This window comes from Geotrypetes seraphini, chromosome 7 (assembly GCF_902459505.1).
Source record: "Geotrypetes seraphini chromosome 7, aGeoSer1.1, whole genome shotgun sequence".
Taxonomy (NCBI): domain Eukaryota; kingdom Metazoa; phylum Chordata; class Amphibia; order Gymnophiona; family Dermophiidae; genus Geotrypetes; species Geotrypetes seraphini.
Genome location: NC_047090.1, coordinates 117,141,456 through 117,164,746, shown reverse-complemented (window position 1 = coordinate 117,164,746; position 23,291 = coordinate 117,141,456). Strand labels below are relative to the sequence as shown.

Genomic DNA, 23,291 nt, shown 5'->3' with positions numbered 1-23,291 from the left:
AATATAATACAAGGGATTTTATTGAAAGTTCCTAGGAACTTTCGGTAAAATTGGCTTTGTCATTCTTTTTGTTTTGCTTCTCTCTGTGCTGGGCAAAGGAAGACTCCTTTTTTTCTGTTGAGTGCTATATTAATATAAACCAGAAATTTTAATAATAATAACAGTTTATATACCGCAGGACCGTGAAGTTCTATGTGGTTTACAATGATTAGAAAGATGCTACAGACTGAGTGGAACTTAAATATTTGGAGATTAGTGGCTAACAGTTTAAGGGATCAGTTGTTATGGGAGAGATTGTGCAGATCAGCTACCTAGGTACTTCAAAAACAGGTATGTTTTTAGGTGTTTCCTAAATTCACCATAGTTATTTGCGTACGTAATTAGTTTTTCCAGGTCTTTGCCCAATAATGCTGCTTGATAAGAGAGAAGATGTTGATGATGTCTTTTAAATTTACATCCTCTAACTGGTGGGGAGACCAACTTCAGGTGTGCGCTTAGGTGTCTATTGGTTGAGAAAGTGAAGAGGTCAGTTATATATTTAGGGGTTAAACTAGATAGTACCTTAAAACAAAAACATCTCAGCTTGAACTTCGCACTTGCCTCCATTGGCAACCAGTGCAAGAGTCGGTAAGAAGGGGTTATGTGATCGGACTTTTTCAACCTTTGAAATTTCAACTCATCATTTTGATTACCGGCACATAAGATGCACCCCATATTTTAAGCGTATTTTGAGGGAACAAAGTGCATTCTATAAAGGGCTATGGAGTCAGAGTTGAGGAGTTGGGAGACAGTTTTGGGTACCTGGAGTTGGAGTTGTGGGTACCAGAAACTGAGGAGTTGAAGGATTTATCTACCGACTCCACAGCCGTGGTCCTATATGTCAGCAAATATGGTGCATCTAGTGCATGTTCTCTGGTTACCCAGTCAAAGAATTCAGATTCATTTGGCATGATTTATCTTTAGTAAAATCATGTTGTCTTGGATCTTGTAACCCATTTGAGTCTAGGAAGTTCACTATCCTTTCATTCAGCAATGCTTCCATTAATTTTCCAATAACTGAAGTGAGGCTTATCCTGTAGTTTCTTTCTTCATTTCTGTGACCACTTTTGTGAAGAGGGACCACATTTTCTCTTCTCCAATCCTATGGAACCGCTCCTGTTTCCAAGGAATTATTGAACAAATCTTTAAGTGAACCCACCAGGATCTCTCTGAGCTCTCTCAGTATCCTGAGATGAATCCCATCTGGTTCCATTTCTTTATCCACCTTCAGTTTTTCAAGTTGTTCATAAACACTTTCTTCCGTGAACGGTGCAGTATCCATTCTATTCTCATGTGTAACTTTGTCAGCAAATCATTGTCCTTCTCCAGGATTTCTTTTGTGAACGCAAGAAGTATTTGTTTAGCAAGCTTGTTTTTTCCTCATCACTCTCCACATAGCATTTTATAGCTTCCTTCAGTCTCGCAATTCCATTTTTTGCCTTCCTCCTTTCTCTAATGACAATATTTTTGTCCCCTCTTTTATTTTACATTTCTAGCCATTTGCTTTTTCGCTTTCACGAGACGTATCTCTCTATTAGCTTCTTTCAATTTCATCTGGTATTCCTTTCTGTGCTGCTCCTCCTCTTGAATTTTTTTTGTATTTCACATCCTAGTATTTTTGGAAAGAGTAAACAAGTGATTCACGTCTACCTGTTCCACTTCACTTGGTATTTTATAGATCTCTATCGTATGTCCCCTGAGCTGTTTCTTCTCCAAGCTGAAGAGCCGTAGCTGCTTTAGTCTTTTCTCATAGGGAAGTCATCTCATTCCCTTATCATTTTTGTCACCCTTCTCTGTACTATTTCTAATTCCGCTATATCTTTTGAGATGCGGCAACTAGAATTGCATACAGTATTTGAGGTGCGGTCATACCATGGAGCAATACAAAGGCATAACATCCTCAGCTTTGTTTTCCATTCCTTTCCTGATAATTCCTAACATTCTATTTGCTTTCTTAGCTGCTGCTGCACACTGAGCAGAGGGTTTCAACACCTAGATCCTTTTCTTGGGTGGTGACTCCTAATGTGCAATCTTGCATCATATAGTTATAATTCAGGTTCCTCTTTCCTACTTGCATTACTTTCCATTTGCTCACATTAAACATCGTTTGCCATTTTGATGCCTTCTTTTGCAAGATCCTTTTGCAATTTTTCACAATCCTCATGTGACTTAAACAACTTTGTGTCATCAGCAAATTTAATGATCTCTGTTAATCCTATCTCATCATTCATAAAAATGATAAAAAGCAGAGGTCCCAGCACAGACCCCTGAGGAACCCCACTTTATACTGTTCTCCATTGAAAATATTGACCATTTAACCCTACTTTCTGTGTTCCGTCTTTTAACCAGTTCTTAATCCACACTAGGACATTATCTCCTATCCCATGACACTTTAATTTCCTTTTGAAAATCCAGATACACAATATCAACAGGCTCACCTTTATGATTTCTGTGCTGACAAATCCTAAGTGAGAAAAATACTTGATTGGTGAGTAAAAATAAACTAGGAGAAAAGTGAGCAAGTACTAAAAGAAATGGCATTTTTCTGGTGTTTATACCTTTTTAATTTTCTTGTATTGGGTTTGTTTTATTGGTATTCACCAATTGAAACCTAAAAACAGAAACTCTCAGCACCAAGGTAATGGTGAAGTACTCCATATTTCTTATACGGCTGAATGATGTATGTTTTATGAAAAGCAAATCCGTCTTGCACACCTTTCCAGCATAAAACTAGATGTTGAAAAGCATCTACAGAGCAGAAAATAAAGAGTTCGGAGTTATAAAATAGCTAAGAGGGTGAATGCTACATTGCTAAAAACTGTGATGAAAGGATGAACTTATGTAACCCAAGCAGAATTTTTTAATGTCTTTCCCTTTTGAATATGTATGAAAGACATTGGCATACGTTTTAGCCCTGTTTCTATAAAGTCTGTCTAAAGTTAGGCACTGATATTGGCATAATTGATGCTGATATTGGCATTGGGAGTCTCATAATTGGCTTTATTTGGACTTTAATTGAAAGGCGCTTAACTCGATTCTGTAAAATACAATTCTATAAAAAGTAGGTGCCTAGCCCAAAGCTCATATAGTAAAAATGGGCATGGTTAGAGGTGGATTGAGTGTGTTTTCGATTTAGGCACCTCCTTGTGAATTAGGTGCCTTTAGGCTCTGATATCTGTGCCTAATTTTAGGTGAAGAAAACCCTTGCATAAATATGGTATGCCTAAATGTTAGCATGCTTGGCGTTGTCTAAGCAAGCTTAGGCAGCACTAAGCATGATTCTATAATGGGCGCTGCACTAATCAGTGCCAAACCTTAGGTAGAATTAGGGCCTTTATGTTTGAGGGCCTTCTGGGTGTACATAAATTTGACTACGAGTCAAAACCATATGTACATAAATATCTTGGAATGGAGGGATATCATTTTATAATGTTTTGTCCTGAATCTAAAGTACAGTAAATATCTTATTTACTAGTATTTTAGATCCAAGACAAAAAATGTAAAGCCTAATATTAATAGGCGTTGCAGTTGGACAGTAGAAAAATGAGGTGTTGGAGTTGAAGGTTTGGTTTAACAGTTCCACCAATAAATCTTTTTGATTGTCCCATACTCGATTGTTATTGGTGCTTTTTGCTCTGATTTTTTAAAAGTGTACTTTGACCCTCTTTGCCGCTTTGGTATAACGATGCCACAGTCCTTATGATAAAATGAGAAACATACTAAACATGGAGTCAGAAATCACTCCTAAATCCTTCCGTCTTTCTATCTTTTATGTATTTATTTAACCTGTCCTATAGGAGAGAGGATCAAATCTAGGCTGCCAATATGTAAAGCCTTTGTCTTTTGTATATTTATAGACCAGTGTACAGTATTGGCTGGCAGCCAATTCAAAACTTTTGACAAAATTTACAATATGTTAGAAATTCAGGATGCTCCTCTTACAGAAAAAAGTCACCTTTAGAGAATAATATGGGGAACCCCTGTGGAATCTCTCTGTTCTCATCCCCATAAGCTCTGTCCTCATCTGCACAAGCTTCAAACATTGGGTAGGGTCTTAGGCGTCCAGGCCAATCAGAGCCTTAGGATCCTCATCCATGCATATGGGAGGGCCCTTAAACAGCCTGGGCCAGTCAGAGCCTCAGGCTCCTCTCTGGTGCATCCCAGAATGCACCAGGGAGGAGAAGGCCCATTTTGAAGAGGTGGGCCAGCTGGCTGGAAGGAGTAGGCATCCCTCCGGTCAGCCATCTAAATCAAGATAAGCAGGAGAGGGTACTGGTCATCGTAGGTACGAGGGGAGGGGTGTTGCATGGCAGCGGGAGATAATGAGCATCTCTCCCGCTGCTGGGGGGGTGTCGCTTGGCGGCAGGAAATAATGTGCATCTTTCCCGCTGTTGTGGGGTGGGGATGGGGGGTTTGCTTGTTTTGTATTTTTCTTTTTGCATTCTGTGCATGTGCCCATCAAATTTAGCGATTCTTCGCTACTCTCCGCCAACCTCATTTGCATGAGTAGTTTTTGGAGAATTGACTTGCTTTTTTAAAATTGCTACCAGTACACGGTTTTTTGAGAATCTAAGCCTTAGTCTGTTACGATGTGGAGTTTCTGCCCAGCTGCACCGAAGTTGGTCGTTCTAATGGAGCTGCTAAAGGGAGTATTGTATTGACTTGAAAGAAGAATTTCTTTATAGCAGGAAACGAATGCAAGCGATCAACTGAAGCACTTTGATCAGAAAATGACTTTTAATTACTGAAAAAGATACAAAATTGCCTGAATGTGATTTTAAAATCAGGGTGCTTTCAAATAAAAACAAAAAAAAAATCATACAAATTTAGTTTAAATCATCACTTCAGTTTACTTGATTTGAAATCATACCCAACACTGGGGGCTCCTTTTACGAAGCCACGCTAGTGGGTTTAATGCGCGCAACTTTTCATCACGTGCTAACCCTGAAAAACTACCGCCTGCTCAAGAGGCGGTAGCAGCTAGTGCATCCAGCGTTTTAGCGCGCGCTATTACGTGCGTTAAACCGCTAACGCGCCTTCATAAAAGGAGCCCTGGGTATAGCATTCGAAATTTGGGGATTTGAAATCTTTTTCCAAATATTTCTTAATAAAATATTTTCAGACTGACTGTTTCTGATATGTCATATATAGTGAAGTGTTTGGGTTTTAGGAATGAGGATGAGACTCCAGTTGCAAAAATGTTGAAATGCTAGTTGTGTAGGTTTTCTATTCTTTTCCTGGTAGTTTCCTCATAAGGAATAAACATCCTCTAGCGGAAATAAGTGGTAGACTTTGTTTATACAGTAATTCAAACCAGACATGACCCTTTGATACTTGTTTGATATTTCTAGGTAGATTAGGCTAGAGAGGAAAACAGCCTTCATTTTTAACACTGTTTATCAGACATGCCACTAGCATCCTCTAAGGTTACACAATGACAGGGAAGCTTGGCCTAATGCCAGTGCTTAGTAGACTCTGAAGGGACTGGATATTGTCACAGGTTTCCATGCCATGAGTTTGAGGTTGACCCTTATTGCCAATCTGCAGCTTCCCACTGCTTAAGATGACGAATACATGTTATAGAGCCAGAATGTAAGAATAGACATACTGGTCAGAACAATGGTCCATCTGGCCCAATATCCTGTTTCCATAGTAGTGAATCCAGGTCACAAGTACGTGGCAGAAACCCAAATAGTAGCAACATTCCATTCTACTAATTCCAGGGCAAGCAGTGACTTCCCCCATGTCTGTCTCAATAGCAGACTATGGACATTTCCTTCAGAAACTCATCCAAACCATTTTTTAAACCCATCTACATTAATCGCTGTTACCACATCCTTGGGCAACGAGTTCCAGAGCTTAACTACCGTATTATTTGAGTGAAAAATATTTCTTCCTATTAATTTTTAAAAGTATTTACCTGTAATAACTTCAAGTGTCCCCTAGTTTTGCGATTTTTGATGAAGTAAAAAATTGATTCTTACATCACTTAGGATTTTGTAGACTTCAATCATATCTCCCTTCAGCCATCTCTTTTTCAAGATGGAGTCCTAACCTCTTTATTCTTTCCTCTGAGAGGAGTTCCATCCTCTTTATCATCTTGGTCACTCTTCTTTGAACTTTTTCTAATTCCGCTATATCTTTTTTTGAGACTCTTTTTTTGGCAACCAATGCAATACTCAAGGTGAGGTTGCATCTTGGAAAGATAGAGGCATTATAATATTAATTTACCATAAGAAGCACCCCCCCTGTAGAGGAGGAAAAATTTCCTCCTCTACAGGGGGGGTGCGTCTGGTGGTTTGGTGCTGGGAAGCCTGAAGGAGCTTGCAGCCGCCCACACCTGAAGCAGTCCACCTTCCAGCCTGAAGCCACCCCAGCACCTTTTTAAAGTTGCGGTGGTCCAACATGCTCTCCTGCTGGATGGCTGGCTTTGGTAACAGAGTGGTGCAACGCAGGAGCGCAACCTTTGCGCTTCCTGCCTAGTCCCACACCCCTCAGTGATTGACAACTGACCTCAGCCAATCACTGAGTGGTGCAGAACCAGGGAGGAAGCAGAAAGGTCGCGCTGCTGCATCACGTCGCTCTGCTACCAAAGCTAGCCGTCCAGCAGGAGAGCACGCTGGACCACTGCAACTTTAAAAAGGTACCGGGGGGGGGGGGGTGGAGGAAGGTGTATTTGCTCCATAAGATGCACCCACTTTCCACCCCTTTTTTGGGGGTGGAAAAAGTGTGTCTTATGGAGCAAAAAATACAATAATTAACCAAGGGTCCCTATTCTAATAATTCCTATTATCTTGTTTGCTTTTTTTGGACTACTGCAGCACATTGGACAGAAAGTTTCAGCGTATTGTCTACAACAATACCTAGATCATTTTATTGAGTGCTGACTCCTAAAGTGGACCCTAGCATCTGGTAACTATAATTTGAATTATTCTTCTTAATGTGCATCACCTTGCATTTATCCATGATTTTTAAAATGCCATTTGGATGCCCAGCCTTCCAATTTCCTAAGGTCTTCTGCAATTTATCAGTCTGTATGCATTTTAACAACTTTGAACAGTTAAGTGTCATCTGTAAATCTAATCACCTCACTTGTCATTCCCAAGTTCCAGATCATTTATAAATATGTTAAATAGCACTGTTCCAGGACAGATCCCTGTGGCCATTTAACCCTACCCTCTGTTTGATAACCAAATCTTAATCCACAACTGAACATTGCTTCCTATTCCATAACTCTCTAATTTTCTCACAGCCCCTCATGAGGAACTTCCAGAAAGCTTTTGAGGAAGTCCAGATACACTATATCAACTGACTCTCCTTTATTCACATGTTCATACCTTTAAAGAAATGCAGTAAATTGGTAAGGCAGGACCTCCCTTGGCTGAACCCATTCCAACACTGTCCTGTTAATGGGTCCCCACCTCTAAAATCCAGTTCCCTGAGTTAAGACATTCAGGCTTGAATTCTTCTGAATATCTGCGTACATATATTCTGCACTAATCACTTGTCCTATCACTCTCTCAGCAACTGAGGTGATGTCAGCTTCCTATTGCCAAGATATGTTTGTCTCAGCACTCGATCTTGTCTTTCTTGGTTGACCTGAACACTGTCTATCCTGTGTTCTTCGTGTCTCCTTCTTCCTCTGAAGCACTGTGATCACTGTACTTTGATTGCATCCCACCCTCTGTGCAATCTGCTTGCTGGAATACCCCTCTTCAAGAACCACTATTCGAAGCCGGTTTTCCTCCAACAAGAACTGAAATTTGGACATTATTGCTATTGATGTCTCTGGTCAATCAGTTTGAATGATACCAGTTGCAGGAATCCAGAAATTTATACTTCCTGCTATGTAGTGAAGCTTAATGCTGATTGGCTGCAAAAATATCACTTCTGATTTGCTGCAAATGCTACACTGCTGATTGGTGAATTTCTATTCAATTTTCAAAAAACTCTTATGCCTGTTATCAAAATCATTCTGATCAATCTGATGTAACTGAATAATCACAGTTATCAAGGAATTGCCAGAAATTTCATGAAATTATACTTTTCATACAAAATTATGTTCCGTTAGTAGCTTATGTTCCGTTAGTAGCTTATTATGTTAAATGAGTCTCAAATGACTAAATACTCAATTTTCACCATGTGATGCAGGACTTTTGCACACCACCATATAATAATTTAAATAATTAAAGATCCTATTTTACCTCAAAGCAAAACAACCTCTGAACATAGGGACCTCAGCTAATGAAAGCTGAAACTAAAAGCCACAGTATTCTTACAGTGGCTGACTTTGCGCCACATTTGGAATGACGGCTGATAGTGTATGTCCGATGTGAGGCTAATTCCTAAGTTGCCAAATGACAAATTTACAGACTTAAATTCCTGCTAAAATTATTTGGAGCATTCTATTTACCATATAAACTGTTATTCAAGATCATAACAGTATTACCTGCAGTCATATTGCAAATACACATATCCAGAAAAAATAATGCAAAGAGTAGTTCCCCACCCCCCAATTCCTTTAAAATCTCTTGTGGTGTAGTTGGAGCAGTAGTGATCCCCAGTCACTCTTGCTCATAGCAACTCAACTGTCAAAATGGCTGCTATGACCTCTTGTGGCAGTCTCACAAGATTGCCACTAGAGATAATGGCAGCTATTTTGAGAGCAGAACCAGCATGGGCATCACTCCTGCCCTGATTACACCCCTAGATTGCCAGGGAATCTAAGATAGGCCTGAGGGAAGCGCCTACATGATGTGGGCAGGGGAGGAGGGCAACTCCTGTTCAGAGGGAGGGGAAGAAGACAGGACAAAGCACAAATTTTTGGCCAAAACTGAAAAAAATGAATTTGGGGCCAGTTTTGGAGCCAAAATTTGGTTTGCCTCTAAGGAGCATCAATAGTGGTTAGAATAGCATACTAAGGACTAGGAAGGCCAGGGTTCGAATACTACTGATGCTGCTTATGACTTGGGCAAGATACTTCACTTTCCTTTGCCTTGACTAGATTTGCTCAGAGGCATTGATATATTAATACGCATTCTGCATTTAGCCTGCATTATTTCTTTGTATGATGTGTAAGTTATAAATAGGGTCCACATTAAATATATATTTATATATTAAAGTGCAATAATGATAATGCACTGATACAGTCTAGTAAATGCCCATTAGATTGTCAGCCTACTGGAGTTGGAGAAATAAATTCAGGTACTGTATAACTCACCTTGAATAAATAACCAATGAAAAGTGATAGGCTAAATGTGAGTACAATAATAGGTTAAAGCTTTTCTATGAGGTTTTAGGAAAAATCTTTGGAAATGCCTTAGAGTTGGAGAACTATAAAATGTCACACCGTTTCATGTATTTGCCATTTGTTATTAGAACCCTTTTGGTTTTGAACCACTAAATTTGATTCTGGCTGTGCTGCTTAACATAAATTTTCACGGTTTCCTACAATCCTTGGAGATGCATATATGCATCACAATAGTAGCTACAACTGATTTCTGACTTGCAGCTGAATAGGTTTGACTAAAAGCAAAAATGGAGCATCCTTTGGTGGCTTATGCCTGCTGGTTTTTTGGGGTTTTTTTTTTGGGTGGGGGGCAGTCTACAAATGAGGAGGAGGGCGAGTTGAAATGACATCTTCTTGCAGGGACCAGAAGCTTTCATCTCCTGTTTTCTGTCTACCCTCATTATGAAACCTACTTGCAGAATTAAAACCAGGGCTGCTTTAATAAATTTAATTTTCAAGAAAAATGATTTACTTTTCTTTTTGTTAGTAAGGGCTGTATCGTGACAAGAGACCAGATTCGTTAATTTTGTCTAGACATCTTATCAGTTTGGATGACTCTCTATCCTTTCTCATTCTTTTTCTGAGTGATGATGTTCCTGTTGCTATTGAACTGTATTGTGAAAAAGTGCAAGTATTTTTTTTTTAATTAAATTTGCTCTAATCCCTCCAAGTTATTTGTGTCTTCAAGCACTGTGGAGAAACAAAACATTCAAATATGATCCTTAAATATACAACCCTGGACATTTATAAAACAGGTTTAGGAAGTGTTGAGATATGAGGTTGAAGTTATTTTGAAATGTGGGAAAGCACTTTGCTTAAAATAGTCTTTTGTCCGCCCTTCCTCTCCTCCCAAGGTGTTGTAAACAGGATAGTACACCAGTGCTGAATTCGAATATGGCATCTTATGGCTTAGTGCTATATTGATTTTATTATCTATTGAACAAGCAGAATATTTTTTTGTTCACAAAACCAAAACACACTCTAGTGAACGGAAACAGGTACAGTCATGCTATTCTAACAACATCCCTTATCCCATGGAGGCAGTAAGATATTTGGACCATGACCCGTCAAATAAGCGCCGAACAAATGCGCCCCCCTACAATTGTGCGCCTGGACAGTTGCAGCGGTGGATACTATTTTGTCTTTGTGAGGGTTACAAAGTAATCCTCTTTTTTGAGGGGGGACCCCCCCACTACACTTTAAATCAGGGGTGTCCAACCTGCGACCCCGTGAAGTATTTTGTGCGGCCCCAGTCGAGGGCGATGGCAGTGTTTTCCTCTGCTGCCCCCAGGTGTTTACCGTGTTGCCGGCTCCCTCTTCTGTCTCTCTGCAGTGTTTGGCCCCAGAAACATTTATCGGCTAATGCGGCCCAGGGAAGCCAAAAGGTTGGACACCCCTGCTTTAAATATTAACTTGCTATCTAGAGTTAGGGTAAGGTTTATATCATGATTATGGAAACCCTAATCATGATATAAACCTTACCCTAACACTAGATAGTAAGTGAATGTTTAAAATGTAACCCTCAAAAAGACAAAATAGTATTCACCGCCGTACTTGTACATCCACATACTTGTTCGTGCGCGCAGTTGGGTGCATTTGTCGGAGCACAATTGTCACGCTCATTTTGAGGGGGTGGGACCTCCACTCACTACACTTTAAATATTCACTAGCTATCTAGTACACCGACAAATGAGCACAGGACAATTGCGCTCCGACAAATATGGGCCAACAATTGCTCGCAGGGACAAGTGCACGCAGGACAATTGTGGTCCGTGAATCTGGAAGGCTCTGACTTGCTGAGACTCCTCAGGCCCCGTCCCTTCGTGTTAGGGTAAGGTTTATATCATGATTAGAGTTCCCATTTGGACAGATGGAGACTGGAGAGAGACACAGATGCTTTTTAATAAAGTGCATTAAGGATTTACAGTTAACGCAGTTTAACACAGAATTTTACTATGAGCTAGCTGCAAACCTTATACGACAATTAGTGGAAGCATTTGCCATATTTTTTATTCTGGTCATGCGTTAACATCCCCATTATCATGCTGTACCTTCTTACAGTTAATGCCACGCCACTTGAGAGACTCTGAGAAATTCATTAATGCGTGGTTCATCACACGATAACAGCAACTATTGCAAAAGCCTTAACATGGTTGTGCATTAGTCTATTTCCACATGTGTGGCGCAGTGGTTAAAGCTACAGCCTCAGCACCCTGCGGTTGTGGGTTCAAACCCATGCTGCTCTTTGTGACCCTGGGCAAGTCACTTAATCCCCCCCCCTCCATTGCCCCAGGTACATTAGATAGATTGTGAGCCCACCAGGAAAGACAGAGATAAATGCTTGAGTACCTGAATAAATTAATGTAAAGCATTCTGAGCTCCCTGGGGAGAACGGTATAGAAAATGAAATAAATAAACAAACTGCGCTCTAGGTGCCCAACATACTTTTTAGTAAAGGGACCCCACAGCACTTGGAGGGGATTGGGGTGCACTGGCATGCATTTTCCTTCTTGCCTTAGGTGTATGCATCCTTCAAGCTCCTTAGAATTCATGCTTTATTTTATGTAAACCACCTAGTTGGGATTCTGAAAGGTGACAAATGTAATTAGTGCCACAAAAGATCTGTTCTGAGCTGATAAAGGGATTTTGGCTTCTGAAAGTTAAGAATTGTTACCTTTTTTTTTTTTTTTTTGTTTCTGCACATTCAAGTGGACTATCATAGCAACCACACTACTTTATACACACAAAAATCTGTAATCCATCTGGCATATCTGTGTTGTGCTAATGAAGCAATATGAGATGTATCTTATTGAGCATATTATCTGAAAGCTGATTTTTCTGATCTGAGAATTCGTTACCCCTTTTCCTTTTGTCTCCTCTAAGATATCTGTTGGAACAGGACTTTCCAGGCATGAGAATTGGCCCAGAGCCCACTACAGATTCTTTTATTGCAGTGATGTATGGGGAGAAAGAAGGATCCATTCCTGGAAATGCACTAGTGGTGGACCCCAAGAAGCCTTTCCGCAAACTCAACTCTTTTGGAAATGCTTTCCTTAACAGGTACCTTTCAGTGAAATTGTATTTTATACTATAGTATTATCTCATGCTATCTGTTTCTAAAGCAGCATGAAAATAGGCATCTTACTTTTTCCTTTGAACACATTAAAAGTAACTTTTACGAACTGCAGTGTTCCTTTTTATCATTGGGGATGACATATGTTTGTGCTTCAAGTATTCAGAAGGAGCCAGGAGAATCATATCTTGAACTGTCTTCAAAATTTACTCTCTCCTTGAGTCTGAAAGCTTAGTTTCATGACTTTTTTTTTTTTTTTGGGGGGGGGAGAGTAATCTTCTCTTGCTCCTTTGGGCTCTATGATTGAACTTGTTCTGGGATCTAATGCTATTGCATCTGCCCAGGGATTGTTCCCCTATCTTTCCCACTTGTGTAGCCCAATCATCGCAAGGGTGATGGTGATAGTTCAATTACTGCCTCCCCCATATCCCCAATAAGGGTTGTAAACACTCTTCCTGCAGCATCCATGGCTGGCTTAGGGAACAGAAGACCTTACTCAGGAGCTTCATTTCATTTATTTTTTCTATTGTGTTAAAGTATATGACAGCCATCAAAGCTGTCGGCATTGTTATAGTGCTACTCATTGCTTCAGGCTAGTCAATTTTCAGGTGGATAAGATGAAACCACCTGTCAATATTCAGAAATATGGATTCTTATCTTATTCTGTTAGCAGTTCCTTTTTGTAATATTCTAGTCAGCAGATGATTCAAGGATATATCAGCCATAGTAAGTAATGTTTAATAGTGCCTCTTTTCTTAGTTGAATGAGGCTTGTACTTGGAGAATGACACGGTGACTGTTACCCGCTGATTGCTGCGGGAACGGAGACAAGGCCATTCACCATCCCATGGTCTTTGTTGATTTTGATTTTATTTCTTATATACCGCTATACCGTGAGGTTCAAAGCGGTTTACAATGAAGATAGATTAAAGATACATTAAAATAAAATAAATAAAAATGGTACTTTGGATTTCCTTAGCTGTCCCGAAGGCTCACAATCTAGCTAATGTACCTGAGAAAACAATAAATAAAATAAATGAAATAAAGTAAATTCCAGTCAGACTATAGGATCTGATGTTAGAAGTTCATAAAGACGATATGCCAAGGAGCGAAAGCTGATATGCTCCCCTGACTTATGCAGCCAAACCAACACACAATATTTCAGCCATGAGGTTTCCCAGGACGTAGTAATGAGTGCCAAAATACAGGCTAGTCATTTAGATCAGAGTCAATGCAATGCTAAAATGCAGGCATGTCATTTGGATCAGTTGGCCTCTGCAACAGCCAGACAACCGCCACTATCATCTCGGTGCATCAGCTGCATTAAACGGTCAACTGCCACCATTCTCAGATCCGATATCTAGTATGGAATAGAACCCTGCTGGATCGGGGGAGGGGCGGGGCTGTGTTCTTAAGTCTCTGCCACTGCTTCTGCTGCCTGCCGCTGGTTTCGGTATAGCCCCAGCGTCTCCTTGTGCTCACCGTTATCCCCTGCTGGATCTTCAGATGGGTTAGTTTTGCATGTAACATGATGATAATGAACTTACTCCTAAGTAAAGGCATTTGATCTTGCTCTCAATTTACAATTAACACTTGCTGTAGTACTTGCATCATGCCAAAGACAGCTTCATTCTAGAGGTCATAAGATATAATATATATAGGCATCCTATAAAGGCATGCTTGAAAGTTACTATTAATCAGGCCTATGGCACTTGATATGATGGAGAAATATTTTTGTACATTTCTCTTGTATTTTCTTGGTAGTTGATCTTTTCCCACTTGATGAATAGTATAATTCTTTAGCATTGACTCCTTCTGTTATTAGTACTGTTCTTGTATTTTTCTCCTTTGTTGCTGTCTTTTCTTGCATGAAGCTTTTCTGTTGATTAGAATTGGAATATCCCAGGTGATCAAAACTCACTTAATTCTCTAAAATTCTCTTAGGGTCATGATCCCAGTATTTTCAGGTTGAGCAATGTTGTAATGTCTACAAAATGTCTGAATAGATGATACATGCCACCTCATCTGTGTCTTTCTGTATAGAAATTTTTCCCCATGTTGTACTTTGTGGGACTTGTGTTGAAGTATAACCATATACCATATATATATATATTAACATAATTAAATTATGTATAACACATGACAAAATGCAGGGCTTATAACAAAATTTGATATGTAGTTGTGGAGTATGGACAATGTGCTGTTTTTCAGAATACCGATTCCCAGGTGGTTTGAGGAATGCCAGTACTTTAGAAGTTAACTTCTCTGCAATCCTGTGGAATCTGATTTTGTCCTTCTGTTGCAGGTTTATGTGCTCCCAGTTACCCAATCAGGTCCTCCAAAGCATAAGCATTATCGATTCTCCAGGTATCTTATCTGGAGAGAAACAGCGCATCAGCAGAGGTGAGTCTTTATAACAGGAACAAGTCAGTTATGAGAGCTACAGGATTATTGCCCTGTTCCAGATCTTGTCATTTCGAGCCAGTTTGGTGACAATGTTATATATGCAGCTATTTTAGGTGTGTGAAATTTGCTTTAGGTCACAAGACAAGGGAGAAAATGCTTGGTGTTTAGTCTGTTTTTTTTTTTTTTTTTTTTCTGTCTGTGGCAGGGGTACCCAAATGATCGATCGCAAAGGCAACGCGAGTCAATCGCATTGCCTGTGCGATCTTGTTCTTCCTGCTGAGCCAAGCTAGGCCAGGCTCGTACAAGTGCCGGACCCACAAGCCTTCACCTCCGATGTCAATTCTGACATTGGAAAGGAAGTTCTGGGCTAGCCAATCGTTGCCTGGCTGGCCTGGAACTTCCTCTCTGATGTCAGAATTTATGTCCGGGGGAGGTGGAAGGCTTGTGGGCCCAGCCCTTGTACGCGCCAGGCCTGGCCGGGGAAGCAAGGAGAAATCAGCGTGGTGGCTTGGGGGGCAGGAAAAGAAAAAGAATCGGGGAAGTGGAGAAATCAACGCGATGGCTTGGGGGGGGCAAGGGAAGAGAGAAAGAAAGGCAGGCAGGGGGAGAGAGAAAGAAAGAGACAGAAATAAATAAATATTGGATTTACAGTCAGAAGAAGGAAGTACAACCAGAGGGTTCATAGACATAATCGCGGAAGACAAAGGCGCGCGCCGACAACTGAGCGCAAGATGGAGGTGCGCGCCGAAGAAAATTACTGTTTTTAGGGGCTCCGACGGGGGTTTTTGTTAGGGAGCCCCCCCACTTTACTTAATACAGATTGCGGCGGCGTTGTGGGGGGTTGTAACCCCCCACATTTTACTGGAAACTTAACTTTTTCCCTAAAAGCAGGGAAAAAGTGAAGTTTTCAGTAAAATGTGGGGGGTTACAACCCCCCCCAACGTCCCCGCAATGCGGCGCGATCTATATTAAGTAAAGTGGTTTCCCCCCCACGCCCCCCCGTCGGAGCCCCTAAAAACAGTAATTTTCTTCGGCGCGCGCCTCCGCACTGCGCTCAGTTGTCTGCGCGCACTTTTATCCCGGCGCGCTTTTGACCTGACACCCAACCAGAGACTCATGAAACCAGACAAAAAGGTAGGAAAAATGATTTTATTATCCCAGGACAAGCAGGCAGGTATTCTCACTAGTGGGTGATGTCATCAGACAGAGCCCCGGTACGGACGTCTCACAAGCACGTGTTGCTTGTAGAAACTTAAAGTTTCTAGATGCCCGCACCGCGCATGCGCCGGTGCCTTCCTACCCGGAGATCCGGGCGTGTCTCCTCAGTTCTTTCTTTTCCGCGGAGCTGAGAAGTTCAACTTCATCATGCGCTAGCTGAATTCAGTTAAATTTGCCTTCCTTGTCCGCGTTTTCGCTTTCTTTTAATTACAGTTAACAGTTCTTTTCTTTTTCAGTAAAAAAAAAAAAAAAAAAAGAAGATTATTTCCTCCGGCGGGTCGAACGGGCCGGCCACGTGGCTCAGGCCCACTGGCTTCGACCTCGCGGCGGAGATTTTCCGGCCTATGTCCCGGCCAATCACCGGGTTTAAAAAGTGCAGCAAGTGCCAACGCGCGATTTCACTCACGGACCCTCACTGGCGCTGTTTGCAGTGTTTGGGCCCTGACCACATCCCGAAATCGTGCAGGCCTTGCTCTACCCTTACGGCACGCTCATTCAAGCGGCGTTGCCTATTGTGGGAATCGATGTTCAAGATGGACGCAGCTAAGGATCCCTCAGCCTCCACTTCATCTGATACCTCCCCGGTTCGGGCGAAACCGGCATCGACCCCTCCTGCATCGAGTGTGGTGAAACCGGCATCGCTCACCCCGACACCATCCACGAGCTCGACGTCGGTGCCTGCCCCGGTCTCCTCGGTTCAGGTACCTCTTCCTTCCACAGTGCCACCAATGGTCATCAAAGTGCCGAAAGCTACTAAGCAGAAGCACTCGGCCTCGAAGGAGCGCGATGTCCGTGCAGGAGGACCCCCTTTCGGTGCGGATCCCTCCTTATCGGCTTCGCTACGGTCCGTGCTGGAAGCTCAATTCGTTGAGCTCATGCAGACCATCGGACCCGGGCTCATCGCTGCCATACAGGGTGACCTCCCGGTACCGGTCCAAAGGGGCGGTCCGCCCCCTCCCCCTCCCCCACACCGTTCGACCTCGACAACTGACGAGGACGAACGGGGGAGGGCGGCGATGCCCACGCGGCAAGCCTCGCTTACCGATATGCCGCCATTAGAACCCATTACGCCTCCGCGCCAACATGGGACCAGACCTCCGATCGATACTCGAAGCCCTGGGCATAGTCAGGAAGAGTTCTTCCGTACTCCTTACCAGACTTGGGTAGCATCGCAAGAACCCGCATCGCAAACCCAGTTGCGATCCACCGCTTCCAGCCCTATCCACTTGGGGGCCTCGGGAGACCATGCGATGCACAGACGATCCCGATCCCCGTCCCGCCACCGAGACGGGCACCGATCGAGACACTCATCCTGGCACTCCTCACGCCATTCGGAGGTGTCACCGCAGAAAAAACTGCAACGTAGGGGATACTCCTCATCAGAGGTGTCCCCTCCGGGGGGCCCGGAGTACGAGGAGACAGCGGTGCCCGATTCTCCTTGTCACTCCCCGATGTCCACGGACCTGGAGGCCTCCTCCTCCTCCAGCCCGTCCCACAGACCGACGCTGGCGGAACAATTGTCCTTCTCATCATTCCTCCGACAAATGGCGGATGATCTGGATGTGACCCTTGACACGGGCTCCCGATACTCCAAAGAGTATCTGGACACCATGCATTTACCTAACCCTCCAACGGAGTCGCTTCGGCTCCCCTTGCATAAATTACTGGACCAGACCTTCATGCAGTGCTTCGAAACACCGTATTCCATACCGGCGATCCCCAGCAAACTCGATGCTCGATACCGCATCGTACACCATAAAGGGTTCGAGGGCCCTCAACTCTCCCACCAATCCCTACTGGTCGAGTCCTCCCTTAAACGCTCTCATCCCTCCCAGGTCTACACCTCTGTACCGCCGGGCCGAGAGGGGAGAACGATGGACAAATTTGGTAGAAAATTCTACCAAAACTCCATGATGGCGTCACGGGTGCTAAACTACAATTTCTTTTTCTCTTCCTATCTGGAGTTCTTCTTGCCGGTGCTCCGCAAGTTCACTCCGTTCATAGACAACCAAGCTCGATTCGAGTTCGAGGAAGTGGTAGCCTCCCTCTCCCAATTACGCCTCCAGCTGATGCAATCCTCCTTCGATGCATTCGAACTCTCGGCACGCGCCGCCGCAAGCGCGGTAGCTATGCGTCGCCTAGCATGGCTCCGTACAATCGATATGGATCCCAACCTACAGGACAGACTCGCCAACGTACCATGTGCTGGAGCTGACCTGTTCGATGAGTCTATCGAAACTGTTACCAAGAAGCTGTCGGATCATGAAAAATCCTTTCAATCCATCCTGCGGCCCAAACCCAAACCTCAACAGTCTCGACCTTCCAGGCCACCCCTGATTTACCAGCGGCGTTACATGCCCAGACAAACGCCTGCTGCGAGACAGCCTGCGAAGAGACAACCTCCCCAGAAGTCTCAGCAAAACCTCAGCCACCGGCTGTACCTAAGGCTCCCCAGCCCTTTTGACGCCCCTCCCGGGAGCATAACCTCGGCCTCTCCCATAGGGGGCCGCCTCCATCTTTTTTACCATCGATGGGAGGCCATAACCACGGACCTATGGGTCCTCACCATCATAAGAGAAGGATACTCTCTTCAATTCCACCGGGTCCCCCCGGACCATCCTCCAAGAGAGTATCCTTCAAGCTCGACGCAGACCGCCCTTCTTCTTCAGGAAGTCCAAACCTTACTTCAGCTTCGGGCTGTCGAGCCGGTCCCGTCAGACCAATTGAACCGAGGGTTTTACTCCCGGTACTTCCTCGTCCCGAAGAAAACGGGCGACCTGCGACCCATTTTAGACCTTCGGGCCCTCAACAAGTTCCTGGTCAAAGAGAAGTTTCGCATGTTGACTTTGGCTTCTCTATACCCCCTCCTCGAGCAGAACGACTGGTTATGCTCCCTGGATCTCAAGGAGGCCTACACTCACATCCCCATTCACCCGGCCTCCCGAAAGTTCCTCAGATTTCGGGTGGGAAATCTGCACCTACAGTATCGAGTGCTACCATTCGGCCTATCTTCGTCCCCCAGAGTCTTCACAAAGTGCCTGGTGGTAGTGGCCGCAGCACTCCGGGACAGGGGTCTACAGGTGTTCCCATACCTCGACGACTGGCTCATCAAGGCCCCGTCAGCCCCAGAGGTCACTTCGGCGGCCTTGGCTACAACCTACTTCCTCCAGAATTTGGGCTTCGAGATCAACTTCTCCAAGTCTCATCTACAACCCACCCAGTCCCTCCCCTTCATCGGAGCGGTCCTGGACACCACCCGACTCCGAGCATTCCTGCCTCTGCAACGCATGGAGTCTCTTCTTCATCTCTGCCAGTCGGTGTCTACTCGCCAAACCCTACCGGCGAGACAACTGATGGTGCTCCTGGGCCATATGGCCTCCACAGTACATGTGACACCCTTTGCCAGACTCCACCTCAGGATCCCCCAGTGGACCCTGGCATCACAGTGGAATCAGACGTCCGATCCACTATCCAAACGCATCTTAGTCACACCTGCTCTTCGGCAGTCTCTACTTTGGTGGATGACCTCTTCGAATCTATCCAGAGGTTTGCTGATGCACTCTCCCCCCCATCAGAAAGTTCTCACAACCGATTCGTCGAATTATGCATGGGGGGCCCACCTGGAGGGTCTCCGCACCCAAGGATTCTGGACCAGTGCGGAAAGACTACACCAAATCAATCTACTGGAACTCAGAGCCATCTTCAATGCGCTCCAAGCTTTCCAACACCTACTTCACGACATGGTAATCCTCATTCGCACAGACAATCAGGCCGCCATGTATTATATCAACAAGCAAGGAGGCACGGGCTCGGCCCTCCTTTGCCAGGAAGCTCTACGAGTCTGGGACTGGGCGGTGCGCCACAACGCCCTACTCAGAGCAGTATACATCCAAGGGGAGAACAACGTCTTAGCAGACAAACTAAGCAGTCTGCTACAACCGCACGAATGGACTCTCCATTCCAGACCCCTTCACCAAATCTTCACGCAATGGGGGACGCCTCAGATAGACCTCTTTGCGGCTCCCCACAACTCCAAACTGCCTCAGTTTTGCTCCAGGATCTACACTCCTCATCGCCTCGAGGCAGATGCTTTTCTACTGAACTGGGGGAAACGATTTCTATATGCGTTCCCACCATTCCCGCTGATCCAGAAGACCCTGGTCAAGCTGAAACTCGAACGGGCCACCATGATTCTAATAGCTCTTCGGTGGCCCAGACAACCTTGGTTCTCCCTCCTACTTCAACTCAGCAGCAGGGAACCAGTACCACTTCCAGTGTTTCCTTCACTACTTACTCAACATCAAGGATCACTACTTCATCCCAACCTGCAGTCTCTCCACCTGACAGCTTGGTTCCTCTCAACGTAACCCCTCACCAATTCTCACAAGAAGTGAGGGAGGTCTTGGAAGCTTCCAGGAAGCCTGCCACTCGACAATGCTACTCCCAGAAATGGACCAGATTCTCCTCATGGTGTGTTTCTAAGTCAAAGGAACCTCAGCGAGCTTCCTTATCCTCCGTGCTGGACTATCTCCTACACCTATCTCAATCTGGGCTCAAGTCCACATCCATACGAGTCCACCTGAGCGCTATTGCGGCATTCCACCAGCCCCTACAAGGGAAACCCCTCTCGGCCCATCCGGTGGTCGCCAGATTTATGAAAGGACTCTTCCATGTTAACCCTCCTCTCAAACCACCCCCAGTAGTTTGGGACCTCAATGTAGTCCTTTCCCATCTCATGAAGCCCCCGTTTGAACCACTCAACAGGGCCCCTCTTAAGTATCTCACCTGGAAAGTGCTTTTCCTTGTAGCCCTTACGTCCGCTCGCAGAGTCAGCGAACTCCAGGCATTGATGGCGGATCCACCATTCACAGTATTCCATCATGACAAGGTGGTCCTCCGCACTCACCCGAAATTCCTGCCTAAGGTGGTCTCCGAATTTCATCTCAACCAATCCATTGTACTTCCAGTATTCTTCCCTAAGCCTCATTCTCACCACGGAGAATCGGCCCTTCACACTCTAGACTGTAAACGTGCCTTGGCTTTCTACCTGGATCGCACCAAGCCACACAGAACCACTCCTCAACTTTTTGTCTCCTTCGATCCTAACAAGTTGGGAAGACCCATATCAAAGCGCACCATCTCTAATTGGATGGCGGCTTGTATCTCTTTCTGCTATGCCCAGGCTGGATTATCACTTCCTTGTAAGGTCACAGCCCATAAGGTCAGAGCAATGGCAGCCTCAGTAGCATTCCTCAGATCAACACCAATCGAGGAAATTTGCAAGGCTGCCACCTGGTCCTCGGTTCACACATTCACCTCACATTATTGTCTGGATACCCTCTCCAGACGGGATGGACAGTTTGGCCAAACAGTATTGAAAAATTTATTCTCTTAAGTCGCCAACTCCCCCTCCATCCCACTGAGGTTAGCTTGGAGGTCACCCACTAGTGAGAATACCTGCCTGCTTGTCCTGGGATAAAGCAATGTTACTTACCGTAACAGTTGTTATCCAGGGACAGCAGGCAGCTATTCTCACGTCCCACCCACCTCCCCTGGGTTGGCTTCTCAGGCTAGCTACCTGAACTGAGGAGACACGCCCGGATCTCCGGGTAGGAAGGCACCGGCGCATGCGCGGTGCGGGCATCTAGAAACTTTAAGTTTCTACAAGCAACACGTGCTTGTGAGACGTCCGTACCGGGGCTCTGTCTGATGACATCACCCACTAGTGAGAATAGCTGCCTGCTGTCCCTGGATAACAACTGTTACGGTAAGTAACATTGCTTTTTCAATTTAGTGATCAAAATGTGTCCGTTTTGATAATTTATATCTGCTGTCTTTATTTTGCACTATGGCCCCCTTTTACTAAACCGTAATAGTAGTTTTCATCGCAGGGAGTCTATGAGCATCGGGAGCAGCTCCCACTATATTCAGCGCAGCTCCCTGCACTAAAAACCGCTATCGCGGTTTAATAAAAGGGGATGGGGTATATTTGTCTATTTTTGTATAGTTCTCTGCGTACAGTGTGCTTTGTGGTTTTTAAAAAAATTTTATTGTTGGTAGATCATTTTGACTTGGTCATTTTAAAAGTAGCTCACAAGCCAAAAAAGTTTGGGCACCCCTGCTGTAGGGTCTGAACCATGAGCTGAAGATGGCCTGTTTCTGAGACTTTTACAATATTAGAAGGGTGCTGGACAATGCCCTGCAACCCAGCCCCAGGAACACATTGATATAATGACTCTTGGCAAAACAGGATTAAATGTTTTGGCAAACTACAAAAATGCTGTTTTTAATTAGCAGTCAAACTTAAAATATAAGCACTATACACAATTGTTACTTATAAGTATATAGATGGTTTACAATATTACATAGGGGCAGCACATGATAAAACTTGATTTTTATATATTTTGCGTTAATTTCCAACTTCAAAACAGTTTTTTCTGACCATAAAAAACAGGAAAAGAGTAAAGAAAAAAAATCAGCTTGAAATCTAACAAGTGAAAAGGTGAAGCCAGGCCATGGGATTACCCAGTTTTGTTGTGTTCTGTCTGCTTCTGATTTCCTCAACTATTGAAGGCTTAGTACCAGAGGAAACCAGCAATAGATAAACATGTTATAAAAACAGATTGATTGGCCCATGGCCAAGACAGAGAGCTAGCCAGAGCTAAAACTGGTCCCTAGTTGCCTTAATATTTTAATGGAGCTACTATTTGTCATTTCTATAGCACTGAAAGTTTCAAGCAAGTTTCAAGTTTATTATAAAATTTGATTAATCGCTTATTCCAAATTCTAAGCGATGCACAAATCAATAAAATTACAAAGTTGGGGTACAAACATAACTAACAAAAAACTAAATCTTACAAAACATAATAAAGACTATTTTAAAAAACATAATAAAACATGAGGAAAGAATGGGAAAAGAAAAGTGATGGAAGAAGGCTATTTCAGTGTAGGGATTCTCAAACTAAAGAATTTTGAGGTGAAGGGACTGCTTTATTCAGTGTTTTGTTACAGGATTACAGATCTTCCCACTTCTAGAGTACTAGTTCATTTCAGAGTTTCTGAAAGACAGCTTTCACATTTTGGCACCAATGGGGAACTTTCTTGCGACTCAATGAGAGGGCCCAGAGAATGCATACCAAGAAGCCTGAATCACACACATATCTTAATAACTTATCAGATGTATGCAGTATTGTACAGAGACTTCCTTGCATATTACAGGCTATTCAAGATAGGGCATACAACAAAAATAAGAGATTTTCTCAGAATA

General features: G+C 43.8%; 1 protein-coding gene across 1 annotated transcript in view; it reads left to right on the top strand.

Annotated features, from left to right (window-relative positions):
- Positions 1–23,291, top strand: part of EHD4 (EH domain containing 4) — a 68,467-nt gene that overhangs the window by 2,593 nt on the left and 42,583 nt on the right. Inside the window, exons 2-3 of the mRNA XM_033952988.1 lie at positions 12,212–12,388; positions 14,706–14,803. Coding sequence (XP_033808879.1) covers positions 12,212–12,388; positions 14,706–14,803 — 275 coding nt within the window. The remainder of the gene's footprint in view (positions 1–12,211; positions 12,389–14,705; positions 14,804–23,291) is intronic.